The sequence below is a fragment of the Drosophila nasuta genome, chromosome 3 (assembly GCF_023558535.2).
Source record: "Drosophila nasuta strain 15112-1781.00 chromosome 3, ASM2355853v1, whole genome shotgun sequence".
NCBI lineage: Eukaryota > Metazoa > Arthropoda > Insecta > Diptera > Drosophilidae > Drosophila > Drosophila nasuta.
Genome location: NC_083457.1, coordinates 23,220,925 through 23,238,211, shown reverse-complemented (window position 1 = coordinate 23,238,211; position 17,287 = coordinate 23,220,925). Strand labels below are relative to the sequence as shown.

The window sequence follows — 17,287 nt, the reverse complement described above, 5'->3', positions numbered from 1 at the left end:
TTCCACAGAAAAATATTAATATTAATTAATGGTTTTTAGAAATTATTCTTATCTCAGTCTTCATTTCTTAATAAAAAAAAAGATATTTTTATAACATTTTTATTTAACATCTGTGTGTAAGTATTACCCATTAACACGCATTTAACTTTGACTTTATAAAGGCGCAATATTTTAAAAGGCTGTTTGGTATTTGGTTGTTTTTTTGGAAAAAATAAAACAACTTTTGAAAAAAATTATTTTAAAGGTTGCTCTAATCAAATTACATTTACAAATAACAGTTTTTGTAAAAAATATGCTGCAAATATGTAAATTATTCTATTACGATAGTTATTCAGATAAAATTCCCAAGTATTTTTAAGTATCTTTATGTTGTTGTCGATAGATAATATAATTTCACAATTTTGGTAAATTGTAATTATGTTGCATGTATGCTCGTAATAAGCTGATAACATGGTTTAACTTATAGCTTTACATCTTTGTTCAGATCATTACTATTTATTTTTCAAAGCGTAAAACAGTTCTTGCTGACGACCTCCAAGTATCGATACTCTTAGTCTGCTTTACAACAAGTACAAGAACAACTACAACACCACAACAATAATAGCAACAACAGTCGCAGCCGCAACCGCAATCTCCGTGAAAGTGCAATTCCCCGGCAATTTCAATTTCGATAAGCTCCGTATGTCAGCTATAAAAAATCAGGAATACGACTGCACAGCCAAGTGCAGGCAACGTGAGCATGGCAACAACATTACGGCGGCAATTACAAAACGCTCTATTGACGATCAAAAACTTGCCGCATTTATCGCCAAAACCTGTGCAAATTTTAATAATATACGCGACTATCTTGGCCGCTCTGCCGTGCATATGTGTGCCTCCGTGGCACGCTACACAATACTAGAGTGGCTGCTCAACCACGGTGCGCACATTGACGAACGCGACTACGAGTCCGGAAGCAGTCCATTGCATCGAGCATTGTTCTACGGCTGCATCGATTGCGCTGTGCTGCTGTTACGCTATGGCGCCAGCTTAGAGCTGCTGGACGAAGACACTCGCTGTCCGCTGCAAGCCATTTGCCGCAAGTGGGATGTGGAGCCAACTGTTACGTCCCAGTGAGTAGCTCCCCATCATAAATGCGCAGCCACGTCATGCTTAATCCTTTCTCCCTTGGCTGGCAGAAACGAAATTCTTGTCTGGGGCTCGAATAAAAACTACAATCTGGGCATTGGCAATGAACAGAATACCAATTCACCGCAGGCGGTGGATTTCTTTCGCAAATCAAATTTGTGGATCGAACGCATGGCGCTTGGCGCCTATCACAGTCTCTTCCTCGACAGCAAGGGTCACCTCTATGCCGTAGGTCATGGCAAGGGCGGCAGGCTGGGCATTGGTGTGGAGAACAGTTTGCCTGCGCCCAAGCGTGTCAAAGTGCCACTGAAGCAAACCAACGAACAGATCATCTGCCTCAGCGTCTCCAGACAGCATTCATTGCTGCTCACGAATCGTTCACTAGTCTTTGCCTGCGGTGTCAACGACAATCATCAGCTGGGCGTGCGTGACGCCGGTGAAAGTCTGGCCACGTTCAAGGAAGTCGTCTCGCTACGTGACAAAGGTGCCAGCGATTTGCTACGTGTCATTGCCTGTGATCAGCATTCCATTGCCTACAGCAACAAGTGCATTTATGTTTGGGGCGCCAATCAGGGGCAGTTTGGCATCAGTTCGCAGACAAAGACGATACAAGCACCAACATTGGCACGTAGAATACTCCAGAATTAAGTACCTGACTAAATATCCAATTAAATTATAGATGAAGCTGCCGGATCGGACGTCCATTAACTTTGTGGAAGCCAACAATGCTGCCACTGTGGTCTACACAAAGGAGAAGCTAATCTTCTTGTTCTACGCGGACAAGACAAGAACAATAAAGACGCCCAAGTAAGTGTTGTGAAAATCAAATATCTTATCTATTCCTAACCGAGATACTATCTGTTTTGTTTTTAGCTATGAAGATCTCAAGAGCATTGCGGTGATGGGTGGCAACATTAAGAACTCCACTAAAGGCTCCGCTGCAGCGCTCAAACTCTTAATGTTGACGGAGACGAATGTAGTGTTCCTTTGGTACGAGAATACGCAACAGTTCTACAAGTAAGTCCAACTGCAGTCCACTGTTGTGCAATTAGCTCCGACAAATATTGTTTAAGCTGCCTTTTATTGTTTGTTTTTTCTACAAATCATTATTCCAATTGGTATTTTTTATTTGCTTTACAGCTGCAATTTCTCGCCCATTCGCTTGCCGCAGGTGAAGAAGATCCTATATAAGTGCAATCAGGTTCTAATACTCTCCGATGGCTGCGTTTATCGCGGCAAATGCAATCAGCTTGCCTTCCCCCGCTGGCAGCCAAGAGAAGCCCAAGCATAACATGGACATCTGGCAGAATAACGATCAGAATCGCACTGAAATTTCTAGAGAACACTATGTGCGAATCGATTTGCAGCGTGTGCCTAACATTGATCGTGCTGTAGACATTGTGTGCGATGAGAGTTTCTCCTCGTTTGCTGTGCTCCAAGAGTCGCACATGAAGTACTTCCGCAAGCCAGCGCTGCCCCGACGTGAGCATCATTTCAAGAAGCTCTATCACGACACCTGCGATTCGGATGCAGTGCATGATGTTGTGCTGCATGTGGATGGCGAACGCTTTGCCGCGCACAAGTTTATCATATTTAGTCGGGCGCCGGGACTGCGTGAACTGATACGTTGCTATCTGGATAAAAATGTCTACTTAAACTTTGAGAATTTGACGGGCAAAATGTTTGAACTAGTGCTGAAGCACATCTATAGCAACTACTGGCCAACGGAAGATGGTAAGGGGGATTAATATGATTGGTCACACTTTATAATAACCTGCTTGCTTTAGATATCGACTGCATACAACACAGTCTGGGTCCGAACAAGCCACAAAAGCGTAGTCGAGTGTGTGAAATGTTTCTCGCACATTTGGTTCAGTTTCAGCTGCAAGAACTTGCCAAATATGTGCAGAGGTAAGCTTTGTTAGACTATTTAGATGACCTTGAATAATTGGGATTCCTTTTGCTTGCAGTTACATATCAGAACAGCAGTTTCCACTACCCAACAGACAGCGATTCAGTCGAATGCATCGCACGGATTTCCCAGAGCTCTACGATGTGCGCATCGTTTGTGAAGAGGGTGAAGTACTGGAAGCGCACAAATGCGTCTTGGTGGCACGACTGGAGTACTTCGAGATGATGTTTATGCACTCCTGGGCAGAGCGCACGACTGTTAACTTTGAAAGCGTGCCCTTGGAGTATTTGGAGCCCATACTCGATTATCTATACAGTTTGGATACGGAGGCATTTTGCAAGCAAAACTATTCGGAAACGTTTCTTTACAATATGATAACGTTATGCGATCAGTATTTTATTGAATCGCTGCAGAATGTTTGTGAATCGTTAATTCTGGACAAGATTAGCATTCGCAAATGTGGTGAAATGTTGGACTTTGCTGCGATGTACAATTGCAAGCTCTTGCAGCAAGGCTGCCTCGACTTCATCTGCCAAAACCTGGCCCGCGTGCTGACCTATCGCAGCATCGAGCAATGCGATGCGAGCACTCTGCATCTGCTCAATACTCATTACCAAAAGATGTTCAAGACAGTGTTTGACTATCGTCAAATCACACCCTTCTCAGAGGCTATAGAAGATGAGCTATTGCTCAGCTTTGTCGATGGTTGCGAGGTTGATTTGGAGTATCGCATGAGTGCGGTGAGTCTGATGAAATTTGTCTTTAACTGAACGCCAGCTAATAGAGTATTTTCTATTCTGTAGGATGGAAAGCTGAAGGAAGCGGCACGGCACAAGCAAAAGGAACACAACAAGCAGGATGCACATCACTATGAAAAGCAGGCGATCTCTAGCATGATGCGTTCGTTGAGCATCAGCGAATCCGCTGCATCGCCAGCTGATGAAAAGACTGCAGCGCAGGCAAGCTCGCCAAGCGATGTGAAGAACTGGTCACGTGTCGTGGATAAAAAGGAACAAAAACGCAAGCTGGCAGAGACGGCACTCAAGGTAAACAATGTGCTGAAACAAGAGGATCAGGCAAGCCCAGAACTAGTTGTTATGTCGCCACGCAGCTTTACGGAACGGACGCCAGTAAAGGAACAAACGCCACCAATGCCCGATAGTCCAACGGAAGCCAGCACACCTATCAGCAAGAGCTACAACTTGGATTTCAGCACACTGATGCCACAGTCCCAGAAGTTGTCGCAAAAGCAGCGCAAGCGTTTATCTTCCGAGTCGCAGAGTTGGCGCGCCAGCAGTTCAGCAACGCTGGAGCTGAACACAACGCCTGTGGCGGTGCCCAATGCCTGGGGCGTCTCCAGCAACACGTCTGCAACTTACCCAGAGCCAGCATTTAACTCGTCAGCTGCCACGGGCAGCAGCGCAGATCCCACCTCGTTTGCGAATATGATGCGTGGACAGGTGGCGCCTGCATCTGTGCCAGCAGATCAGAGCAATAGCTTCTCCAAGATCCTAGCCGACGAACGTAGGCAACGCGAGAGCTACGAGCGCATGCGCAACAAATCTCTAGTCCAAACTCAAATCGAGGAGACGGCAATTGCCGAGCTGCGTGAGTTCTACAACGTGGACAAAATTGACGACGAAACTATCACCATTGAGCGCAAGTCTCGACCAAGTGACATCAATTTCAGCACCTGGTCAAGGCATTGAACTAAATCATTTATTAACTGATTTAAGTGTGAGTGTGTGAAGATTTGTTTTTGAATTTTGAATCTTTGTTGACAAGTGCAGAATAAAGACGTGGCGTCTCCGGCCATGGCAGACGCTTAGATGTAGAACTCCGATCCACCTGGAAAAGGGTGCATTAATTTTGGTTGTGTGGGTGGGTTTGCTTGGGAGAGCGGAGCTCATAGGGACAAAACACACATTGAGTAACAACGTTTTATTATTATTAATTAATTAATCATGTGTTTTCTACTTTATAGTGATATATAAGATATTTACAAGCTTGGTGGACAATACATAAGACACAGACAAATACGAGACACAGGACAAATAAATACAGCATATATATATATATAAGTGGATATACTATGGTACTACTTAGATTGGGAAAACGAGATACCAAACCCAAAAAAACATGTGATAAACATTGTGAATGCAAAGGATTCTAATCTCAAAAGCACTCCTTACGAAAAGCGAATCCATACTGATCGCATTTGACGCGCAGCGTCTTCGCCAGCTGAGGCGGACCGCAATAAAAGACCGTGACCTTGCCCTTCTGCTGTGCCTGCAGCTGCTTGAACACCTTGTCCCAGTTGGGTCGTCCTGCATTCGTGCGTGTCTTGAGTCCAGTGATCAGATCTCGTTTGCCCTAAGGGATAGAGAAGATATAGACAACTCATGGTAGTCCGAAGTAGTACTTCTACAATACCTTTTCGTGCAGCAGATCCAGCGCCAGCTGCAGACCCACCGCCTTCATGTCCGTGCGCTGCAGCGCGCTTGTAATGTACATGTGCATGTCCAGGAAGCTAAAGAGAAAGGTGAACTTGAGAGAACAGTAAAAGTGAAAGGTTTCGTGTATAATTACCGCTCCATGGCGCCACCCAACTCTGCCTGCTCGATCTCCAGCTGCGACAGCAGATTGACAAACCACTCGAACGAGCGCTGATCCCGATTGATCCAGAAAAAGTCCACTTTGCGCAGATTCATCACAGACTTGGGTATCTCGCTCGCCCACTCGAACTGACAGCGTGGACAACTGTGCCGCGCCTTCCAGTAGCGATGCATAATCGACTGCAGTATGGATGCAAAAGGCGTCACGCCAATTCCTGTGCCAATGAGCACCGCATGCTGAGCACCAAAGATGTGGCTCGAGGGTGCACCATATGGGCCATCAATGAAGATCTAGAAGCACAAAATATTAGCATTATGCATATGTGTATGTGTGGTGTGTGTGTGTCTGTATGTGGTGTGACCCAAACCTCCATGACGCCCGCATCGAGTGTGACCTTGCTACCGCTATTAGTTGTGGAACTGCCAATGCCACCGTTGCCCATGTTGGACCGATTTGTTATGGATGTGGACAACGTGCGCAGAAATGTGGGACGACGCAAGCGTGACTTTCTGCAACCCGCGCCCATGTGAGTGTTATCCTTAGAGATGGTAGGAGGGTAGGGGGATTATCATTAGGACTTAATCTTAAATTAAGTTAGTTTAGCTTGCTTAAGGTAGCAGACACTCACCTCCAACGGCCTGTCATCCGTGGATACACTTAGTCGTGTCAGCTGTAACTTGTTGTCTGACGCACTCTCTGCCCGTGAGAGACGTCCCTGCTCAGCCATTCCGTGCTCACCGTTGGTTTCCCCTGTGGTCGCCAATTGGAGATCACATTGCTCCACGCTGGGCGTCTTAAAGGCAATGATTGTGGGCTTGTTGCGCATGTAGCGGAAACTTTGCGCCAGCGACTTGTTCTGCGGACTGAGGTAGGCCAAGCCCACGCTGTTGTGCCGAGCGCGTAGCATGCGCTTGTCATCAAAGGCGCGCTCCGATTCGGATCGTCCCAAGGCGCGAAGGCTGCAAAGAAGCCATGAAAGGGGTAAAATAGTATTAAAGTTAGAAGGGAGGGTGGTTAACTACGATTTGACTCGAAAGTATTGACTGTGAGAGACCCTTTCATTTCTTGATAAATGTGTAATTTATTATCTATACCAAATAAAGCAGATTTAAAGATTTGATGTTACTGTGTGTGTGCTTATTTCAATCCATTATTGTAAGGCCAATCAAAATAGGAAAGTTTACTCTGACTTCTGACTCTTTGACTCTTTGCTTGATAAATGTGCGATTTAGTGTAAGATACCTTGAAATGCAGCTAACATAATATAATTCAAATTGTAAAGCATCTTCATATCATATCATTAAAAAAGTTATTTTTATTCCCCTCTACTTACGCCTTGAGTCGACTTCGCTTCTTGCTCTTCATGCTAATGTCGGGCAAAGAGATGCTCTTCTCCAGCGGCCGTTGCTTCATGCTTAGATCTTCCCGCTCGCCGGCATCCCCAACGAAAGCACCATTCGAAATACCAGTAACCTGGTTGGGTTTTGGCTTTGGTTCAGCCGTCTCCTTGCGAGAGAAGGTGCGCTGCAGTGACTTCTTAATGCTGCGTATACGATTGACACCCGTGGTGTTTGCAGCCTCTGGCGGACTTGCCGCCAGCTTGCGATGTTGCCGCGGTGGACGCTGAGGTGGCGTGGGTGCATTTAACGTGATGCTGGCCATGTTGCGTGCCAGGAAATCCGTTTGCGGCGTCGTCGTTTGCGTTTGCGAAAGCCGCGTCTTGTCGGCCATGGCGGGATTACGTGTCTCATTCAGCAGCATAAAACTGGGCGTGGGAATCGCGTGCATATGCTGGTTGACTTCACCTTTATGCAGCTTTTGCTGCTCACGCTCGAAGTAGCGATACAGGCGATTTGTCCACTCGCCCACAGTGCGTATGTGTAACCACATGTAGTCCTCTTGCTCGGGCGCCGAGCTGATGGTGAACGGATGCCACTCGTATTTCGCAATCGCTGGAATGTTGACAAACACATAATCGCCCGGACGAAAGTTGAAATTGTACGGTCGCTTGATGACCAAATGAATGACTTTGGAGGGCAGCAACAAACCCGAGCTAATGTACGTCTTGCCATGCTCGCCACGCATCCAGACAAAGCGCAACACACGCTCCACGGAGTACACTAATCCCGGCAGCAGAAACCATTTCCAGAAGTTGGGACCATGGAACAACGTCAATATCCAGAAAGGCACATACAACAGATGCGTCCAGTAGAAGATCTCAAAGCTGCCCTTGCGACGCACAAACGGCTGCGAGCAAACAAACATAACTAGCAAAATGGTCAAGAGTGCTACGCCTGTAGGATTAGCACAGCCAGGGATGAGGCCAAACAATCCAGGACGATCAGTGAGCAACCACTCGGTAATGGTGTAGTGACCAGCATTGATCTTAGGATCGTTGATCACAATAATGGAGAAATTGAACAAATGCATTATAGTGTGCACCAAGCTAAACACCGAGATTGTGATGCCCGTCAGCTTGTGCAGATAGACATGATGATCGAGGGGTAGAAATGAGGATAATCCTCGCGAGCGTAGATAAGTCAATGAATGCCTTAACATTAAAACTAAAACCCAGGCGCAATTAAAGTTGAGACATTGTCCTGCAGAGCAAAATGATTGGGTAATGATTTGAGTAATCTGGGATGTCTTAACAACTCACCGCAAGCTCTGGCAATGATGACGAAGCCGTTGCTTTCGCGATATTGAATGGCACGCGAGATAAAGAGACACAAATTGACAGCAATGTAGAAAAACAGATAGGAGACAAACACCTGATTGTTCTTCATGTAAGCCAGCGTCAGCTGGTGAGGTATTTTATTCCACAATCCTGCAGTCTTCTTGCTCGCCGGCACCTCCTCTGCAATGGGCACCAGCCAGCGATCAATGCTAAGAAGCAGAGAAGGGAAGAAACTTGAAAGTGATATTTAATCGCAGAGTTGACACTGCTTACGTAATACTGAGATTCTCGAGTAGACCTCCGTGCTTGTGCAGCTGATTCTTGAGTGCTTCATAGGTGATTTCGCCGCTGTTGTGCGGATCGGCATCCTCAAACATGGCGCTGGTTAGATCCTCAATCTGATCCTCGGAGAACTCCATGCCATTCTCCTTAATGCAATGTCGTATCACATCGTGCAGCTCTTTGTGCTGTATAAGGCCATCGCCTGCAATATAGTTTCGATGTTTAAGAACTTTTTTTAGGCTATCCAAGAAAGCTCACCATCTATGTCGTAGACCTTGAACAGAAATCGTATCTTATCATCAGCGGATTGTCCTGAGAACTGATGTATGGCATCTATAAACTCCTGCAGTGATATTGAACCCGAGTTATCTTTGTCAAAGATTTGGAACACGCGGTCTGTGAAAAAGGGCTAAAAAGAGGAATTATTTAACTGAAATGTATAATAGAGAGAAATTGTCCTACATTCTTGGAGGTGACAATTTTCTGAAACTCCTCGCGTCGTATTTCCTGATCATTGCCCACAGTGTTGCGAAAGAGCTGCTCCAGTCGAGCTAAGGAGCTCTTGTCAAAGCCTGTGCGGGGTCTTAAGAATAAAATTGGAGAAAAATCATAAAATGTATAAATATATGTAAGTTTAGTATGTAAAAAAGTTCGATATGGGTGACGCACTCGAGAGCCTAATCTTCGGAGATTGACAGCTGTATCACATGGCTGATCAACCGTCAACAAAGCTGTCCATACTAAATCTTTAGTTTTTTGTAAAACCAGACGAAATAAATGTCAACATAGTTCTGATAAAAACTTGAAATTAATCACCAACACCAACAAGCCAATAATTTTTTCACTGGAAAACAAACGAAATCTCTGGGAAGATAAAAACTCAATGAGATTCTCGCGCTGAATGTCTTGACAGTTATTAGCAAGCTCTAGTTTTGAGCAATGCGATATAGATATTGAATAAAGTAGTTTCTATTTAGTGTAGATCGGAACACGTCATAAATGCTTAGCTTTATAATTCGGAAGTTTGTTAATTTTCCTTATTTTTAAGACAGACAGTAACTTCCCAGTTACCTTATCTGACAAGAATTTCGCGAACTCTAGCTCTTAATGTCTCTAAGAAATCTTTACTCAAATGGACGGAGTAATATAATAAATTTGATTAATTAACTGCCTTAGACCTCCCAAATTCTAATTTGTAACATTGTTAGGGAGTGGAAGATAGTTAGATATGGGTTAGGCATAATGCAACCCCTTTTAGCAGGTATTCAACTTTAAAATGTACTCAGTATATGTTCATATTGTGGTAATTAAAACATTTTTGAACGCAGATTCTTAGTAAATTGAATAAAAATTGAGTCGCCACGAAAACAAGTTTGTCGCTTGAATAAAGGAATATTTCAAGTATGAGTGAGATCAAGTTTTTTTTATCATGGTAAAACAATTGCTATTCTAATCAAATGTTCCCGATGAAACCTGCTTCATTTACGGTTATATAATCAATGCGTTGGCTGAAAATAGAACTCACCTGGAGTTGGTTAAATGCGATATGAACTCCATAACTTGATTGGTTGATATCAGATTCGTGCCATCGTTGTCAATCAAGCGATAGAGTTTGTCCAATATCTGTGAAGAATTTTCAATAGAGTGTTTAAGTCGAGATACTTTCGTAAAGTGGGCGTGACACTTACGCCTCGGGTATGCCAGATATCGCGAAAGTTCTTAAAGCTCACTTGGCTCTTATCGCCGCAGATGACATAGGCCACAGATTCAATTTGCTCAGCAAAGTCCATTTGCCGATCGTCGCTGTCAAAGTCAAGAGAAAAAAACAGAGCTCGGTATTAACATTAGCATTGCCATTACCGGTAACAAGCTGAAGCTGAAGCTGGAGCACAGCATCTAGTGCAACTGCAAACTGCAGCTTGCCGACTCCAACTCCAACTCCCGCGCCCGACACGCTATATTTGTATTTGAATGACTTCATTACGACAGGCAGGCCAGTGACAGTCACTGCAAGGCCCGGACAACAACTAACAGAGGAGAGGAGAGGAGGTGCGGTGGGGAGGCAACGGCATGCGGACTATGTTAGCTGTTGTATATGTTAACATACAACACAGATAGCATCACCATTGGCGATGGCATCGCCGTTGCCCGTTGGCGTGCAAAGTGCAGTGCTGGCATTCGTTGGCTAGCCAGCTGCCTGGCTTGGTAGCAGCTCTCTCAGCTTGGCGCAGCTGGAATGCCTCCGCCTGGAGCACGCAGCAGTTGGACAGCACTAGAGCAACAACGACAACAACAACCACAACGCAAGTGGAGACTGCGTGTGCTTGGGAATGAAATCAGTACGGAGACAGCTTTTTGTGCTGGCATCGGGCTAATTGTTTTGGCACCTCTTAAAAAAAAAAAAATACGCCAAATAAGCGGCTGGGAACTGGATGCCAGATAACTTCATCTGGCCAATCCCACGTACTTACGTGAGACGACCCTTCAGGTGCTCGATCCAGCGATCTTGTAGTAAATATCCATTACGTTCCAGATCAAAGAGTTGGAAGAGCTTCTGCTGAAATTCCTGTAAATAAATGAACAATTTGTAAGAAAAATAAATTTATATTTATTTGTGTGCAAATCGACGCTGACCAAATGTGCTAATTAATTCAAGTGCTACAGTAAATACTTGCTAAGAAGAACCTTCACATTAAAATCTTAGTATAAGTATTCTTTGAATTAACATATAACCTTTAGAATTTAAATCAAATTAACTGGTTTAAGTTACTAATAAATTGAAAGTGGATACAACGATCATAAATACTTATAATATGTAAAATACAAATATATATAAAAAAATTTAAAAAAATATGCATTCATATATGTATGTACATATTTAAATAAATATTTTATATTCCAATATACACATAAAATATATAAATTGATCCAATTCATTTATAAGCTGAATTAATGAGTAATATAAATATTTAAATATAAAATTATTTCCATTACGTATTTATATTTATTGCACATAAGAAAACTTTTGAATTCTACTCGACAAACTTGTTTTTTAATTATTTATGTTCACCAAACAAAAAGTTAAATAATTCTTAATAAAATGCATATTAAAATTTTAAATTAAATAGAATAATAGAATAAAATGAAAAATTAACTCAAAACGTTGTACCCCTTAATTAGCGATTTATTAAATAATGAAATTCGAATAATTTCATATCAATCAAATTCGATTGCACACTTTCGACATTAACTAATTGTTAATTTATTCAAAAATCACTTGACATTTTGATTGTAAACAATTTAGAGACTCACTTATTGTTGATTATTTCAGCTCAACATGAAATTATTTTTAATTTGTGGGCATTTCACACCTCAACAATGGCAGCAATTAGCGAGTGCTCACTGTTTTGTTATCATTGTTATTTAAACAAACACTTGTTTACATTCGATCACAGTGGGAGGCAGATTTATAGACTTTCCCAGTCGAGAACATAATCAAAGACCTGATTGATTCGTTTGGTTAGAGAAAGATAGACAAAGGCAGATGGTTGACCTTAACCCATGTGGGAAGTTGGTGGAATGGGGAAATTACTCGTATGAAGTATTGTATAGTAAGTACGTATTAGCATTAATTAAATGCTTATTAGTATACATATTTAATGGCATTCAGATGCACGATTTACACAGTCTGCATATGGGACAACAGTGTTGGATGCTATGCATGTATCCATTGGTCACACTCGATCGCAGATCGGAAGATCGGCAGATCAACGACAGATAGGCGCTGCCCGGCAAGATGAAAAATATGCATATTTAACAGATGAGCATGAGTGCTTTGGGCCTGGCTCTGACTTTGGCTTGGAACTGACGCTGGGACTGGTTGGACAGCTTTCTTGAGACCCATAAAAATCAACAAAAAGCCAACCGAGAGAGAGAGAGAGGGAGAGAAGAGCGCAACGAAGACGAAAACGGCATAAATCAAAATAACAAAAAAACAAGTTTATATTTTTTTTTGGCAGCGGGCAAAGGACCAGAAAATATGTAGCACAAGGTCAAATTACAAAAACAACCACAGAGCAAGAGAGTACGAAAGTTAAAGAGAGACTGAGAGCGATAAGATGGGGAAAATACGTTCCGGGATTTCAAGTTTCTCTTCATCATTTGCATAGTTCATTGATATGTCTCGGCGTAATTAACAAAGGCAACACATTGATAACACCTATTCATACCTCATCCAGAAACAGTTTGCGGAACGCTTCTCTTGTGTGTTTTCCCCTCGCCGAAGCGAGCACTGCACTCCGATATCAACAGCCAACGCTGTTTCTCCCGTCGCGCCTCCAGCTCCATAGAACTGCAGTTTTTATCTAAATTAAGCTTGTATCGTTCCATGTACAAATTCGATTGCGGCTCATACGCCAGCATTTCCTGCTTGCCGTAACCACCATTCGCGTCACTAGCATTTCCATTCCCATTGCCTGGCTCAGCGATGAGTATGCTGGGTGAGGTGGCCGATAGCCTGGGGGATTCCATTTTAACAGACACCGCATCCAAGTCGAGCACTGCTGCTGGCGTTAACTGTTCGAACACTTCCTCTTTGCTCTGTGTATAATCATGTGTGCCATGCATACGCTCCAAATACTGCACAGCCTGTTGCAGCACCTGGCTGACGCCACTGGGCTCCTCAGGCTGTCCTGCTGGATTGCTGCTGGGCGTATAACTGCTACTGCTGGGAAGCTCGTCTGAGAATGAGACTTTTTTGGGGGAACGCGAGGGTGTAACAGGTATTTCCAGTGATTTGTTCGAGGACACTGAGCCTCGATGATTGTCTTGTGTATGCGAATCGTTATCCATTTTTCTTTTTCACTTCTTCTTATTGGCGCGCGTCACACATACTGAATCACTCACACACACATTTTTTACAGCACTTGCACTTTACACTTGCGCAATCGGCTTAAGGATCGATTGAAGGACTTATCGATTACGCTTAAGTGTTTTACCGTTGGCTTTCGCGTTTTGCAAACAGCTGAGAACAGAAACGAACGGCAACGAACGACGGCGAACAGCGAACGGCGGCGAAGAACGATCAACGAAGAACGAGCGGCGAACGGCGAACAGCGAACTGCGGACAGCGAAAAAAAGCAACACCAATCGGACGCAGCAACGAGCAGCAACTGAAAGCGAAAGCCCCGCAACACGAGCCGCAGCCCCCAATGCGAGACGTGCGTCGGCCCTCGGCTCAACTTCGCTTGCAGGTGAGTGTGTGTTTATGTGTATTAGTGTGTGGGGATCTTGGAACGCGTTTCAGTTCAGTTTCATTTTTTTTGTTTTTGCTTTCGACGTGCCAAAATCGCATTAATTTCGAAGATTTCAATTTGGCTTTAGCTTTAGTTTTAGCGACCAGAATGGAATCGCAGTGTGGCTAAAAGGCTGTCATAAAAATGTCTTGCTACTTTTCGAGCAGTGGGCAGATCTCTGACGCCGTTGCCGCCGTTTGCTTTGCTTCTGATTGAGCTTCATAGATAGATATTCTAATTTAGACAGACGCGCTGTATATTTACATGATAAGGTGCAAATAATTCGATTCAGGTGTCTGCTGCCGTTGCTGCTGGGTACAACAAAACATTGGTGTTTGTGGTATAGTAGAATAGTACTTTGGTGGGTAGTTCGAATATAGAGCGCAGCTCTTTTCAACGTCTTCATTTTTAATTTCAACGCCCGTGTTGTGTAATAATCAAACTTGTTTATGTGACGAACGTGTCTGTTTCCGAATTCTGCTCTGACTGCATTTGTAACACATTTTCACGGAATATGAATGTCTATATCATATTGTTATAGCTACTGTTCTTTGTTATGGTATTTTCGAATAGTTACGAATCGTTTTATTAAAAAAGGGCTCTTGAACAGGAAATAACTGAACGGACTGCTGCGAGGCGGTTTTCTTATCAAACGTAGCTCACACTTCAAAAGCTCAGCTCAAAGCCAATCAATTCGCTGACAGTTAACATTAAAAATATGTAGCTGTCTTTAAATGCTTCCAAAAAGTCAATCTCAATCAAGGTCAGATATCAAACATGCACCTCTATCTCATACCCTATTCACAGTCACAGCTTTAGACACTTTCAACAATGTATATCTGCTATTTTTATCGAGTCATTGAACTTGGTCTACTACATACATATACAACATCTATCTCTCCGCCTCTCAGTCTCTTCACTGCAATGCCTTGAATGAACGTTGTTGTTGTGGAAGTCGCAGTCACTGCCTCAATTTAAGTTTTGGTTTCCGTTACCAGCCAAAGGGCAAACACCAAGCGATTTGTGGAGCAATTGGATACCCTCGATTTCTATACTGCAAAGTGTATATTGTTGGTTATTTAACTCTGCGCACATTACGTTAATCGCATGCAATTTTCATAATAAGCCAGTTATTAGCTTATTAACATAATATGGCGATAACAAGCATTGGCATTGCATGAACTGCTAATCGATTATTAAGCTGTGCTTGTTAGCAGATAACTTGAGATGTCGATAACAGCCCAAGTAACCGATTACACATTAACAGCAGCAACTGCATCGTGAGTCAGCTGTTAATTAACAGAGCTTAGTTGCTGCTAATTTAAATATGCTATCAACAGGGTATCCGCCAAGTCGATTGTCTGGGCACGAACAAAACGTTTACTTATTTTTGTTAATAATTGCACGATGCAGAGGCATAAACAATGGCCAATATGAATATGATCTGTTGATTAATGTTCGCTATTGGCCTTTGCTACGGTCATTGGTCGCCGCTGACGCCGTTGCCTGTGCCGTTGCCTATCGATCGGATCAGAGCTACCGCTTACTTTTTGTTGTATCATGTTGTATACACTCGTATATATGTAGGTATGTATGAATGTTGTGTTACACAAAATGGCGGCGTAGGCTTAGCACACGAATTAAGATTCAAATTGAGATCGCTAAGCTGCCCCAAAAAAATCCAGTTGCTGTTTAACGTTTAATAATCCGGCGCTATCGGCTATTGCCATCTCTGTCTGAATGAATTTACGCGACTGTCTGTCGCATTCGCACGCAGTTACACTAGCTGTCATTTTATGCGCATTTTACGCATTTATGGCCATTGTTGTTAATTGCTGAAATTGGCATTCCCAAACACAGCAGGGCGCACAGCTCGGCTCCACAGTCGGCAGCAAGTCACATTGCCTGCCCGACTCCCAGGGGGAGCGCAAAAGCCCAAAGCAAGGAGGCAGCAACAGCAGCAGCCGCAGCAGCAGGCGGCGTAGGCAGGCTTTAATTGAGCTCTGGCGCTAGCGCTGCAATTGACACCGCAGCGGCCAATTATAAAGCGAAGCGAGAGGGAGAGGAAGAGAACGAGAGTGATTGCTAGCTGGAGCATGCTACGGGTGGTCCATTGACTTGACACAGATAGTGACTGTTGGCATGCAGATTGATTTGCTTGGCAAACGTTTGCAGCTTTGTAGTCAATTTTCCAAATGGCCAACGTTGCTGGCCAACTGGCCAAGTGGCCGAGTGTCATCAATTTAAATTAAGTTCCAGCGACTTTATCGCCACATGCCTCAACCACAACGCAACGGCAACAGCAACAGCAACAACAAGAGCAAGAGCAAGAGCGACAACGACAAACTCTCTGCCGGGCAATCGTTGCCCCGTCATCATTATCCAAAACATGTCATTAGGCAACGGCGACGACGTCGCCGACTACGACGACGATGACGATGACGACGACAAAGCTATCCAGAATCCTGTTCTGACACTGCTATCAACTGGCAGTCGCATTCCAACCGACAGCGACGGCAACGGCAACGGCAACTGCAGCAGTGCAGCAGCAGCGCAGTCAACGTCGATGCTGACGTCGCGTGCGGCGCAGCGGAAATTGGCCGAAAGGCGCTTCGACTGCGATGGAGACTCAGACTCTGCGCAGACGCAGACGCGCTAACATCGCCTTCAACGTTGTCGTCGTTGTCGTTAGTTGTTGTTGTTGTTGTAGCTGGTTGCTGGTTGCTGTTGTCGAAGTCGTCGCCTAATAAAGCAGCCGCGATCGCAACGCTAATTAAAATAATTGAAATTTCTCACGGGAAACGCGCAGCTGGCAAGTGTCGCGTTTGCGCGCAGGGCATCCACAGATAGTTTGAAGAAATAGAGAGAGAGAGAGAGAGCTACACATAGTTGCAGCCATATCCGTTGCAAGTGCGGCTAATTGCAAATTGATCTCAATGCAGCAATGCGACAGGCTGGCAACTGGCAACTGGCAACATGGACATGTCCAACAATCGAATTGACAGGCCGCCTCTGATGGACATTAACATGGATCATAGCGTCGGCGGCGTTCGACTCCAACTTCGAGTCGAGTCGAGGCATCCTCCAGGCACACACAACTTAAGCAACTTGGCATAAATGCATAAATTTCATTAGCTGCCACAGCGCGTTGCACGTATAAATTTTGAAGTTGAAGACAGTTCTTGGCCAGCCAAGCACAAGCTCTGGTGTTGGCACTTAAATTAAATGTCAGCTTAGTTAGTTGCGTAAATAATTCAAGTGATGCCTTTTTGCCGCATGCCCCTGGATGCAGCGTGCCACAGGAAATGTGGCAGGCAACAAAATGTTGGCTGGCACAGATCTATGCAACAGATAACGGCAGCAAACAACAACAACACA

General features: G+C 44.0%; 2 protein-coding genes across 2 annotated transcripts; one reads left to right on the top strand and one right to left on the bottom strand.

The window, feature by feature from the left end:
- The first annotated feature begins 520 nt into the window (after positions 1-520).
- Positions 521-4,933, top strand: LOC132789159 (inhibitor of Bruton tyrosine kinase). The gene is given in 9 exon segments (XM_060796954.1): positions 521-1,112; positions 1,179-1,752; positions 1,808-1,935; positions 2,002-2,145; positions 2,269-2,388; positions 2,390-2,862; positions 2,916-3,039; positions 3,099-3,780; positions 3,844-4,933. Coding segments are annotated over 9 exon segments (3,582 nt in total). The 5' UTR covers positions 521-681; the 3' UTR covers positions 4,750-4,933.
- Positions 4,934-5,003: 70 nt separating this feature from the next.
- On the bottom strand, positions 5,004-13,789 carry LOC132789158 (NADPH oxidase 5). The gene is given in 15 exon segments (XM_060796953.1): positions 5,004-5,413; positions 5,474-5,570; positions 5,630-5,946; positions 6,024-6,194; positions 6,285-6,615; positions 6,990-8,256; positions 8,316-8,542; positions 8,607-8,817; positions 8,874-9,024; positions 9,078-9,198; positions 10,141-10,238; positions 10,304-10,418; positions 11,087-11,181; positions 12,845-12,890; positions 12,892-13,789. Coding segments are annotated over 15 exon segments (4,020 nt in total). The 5' UTR covers positions 13,467-13,789; the 3' UTR covers positions 5,004-5,215.
- Positions 13,790-17,287: the final 3,498 nt, after the last annotated feature.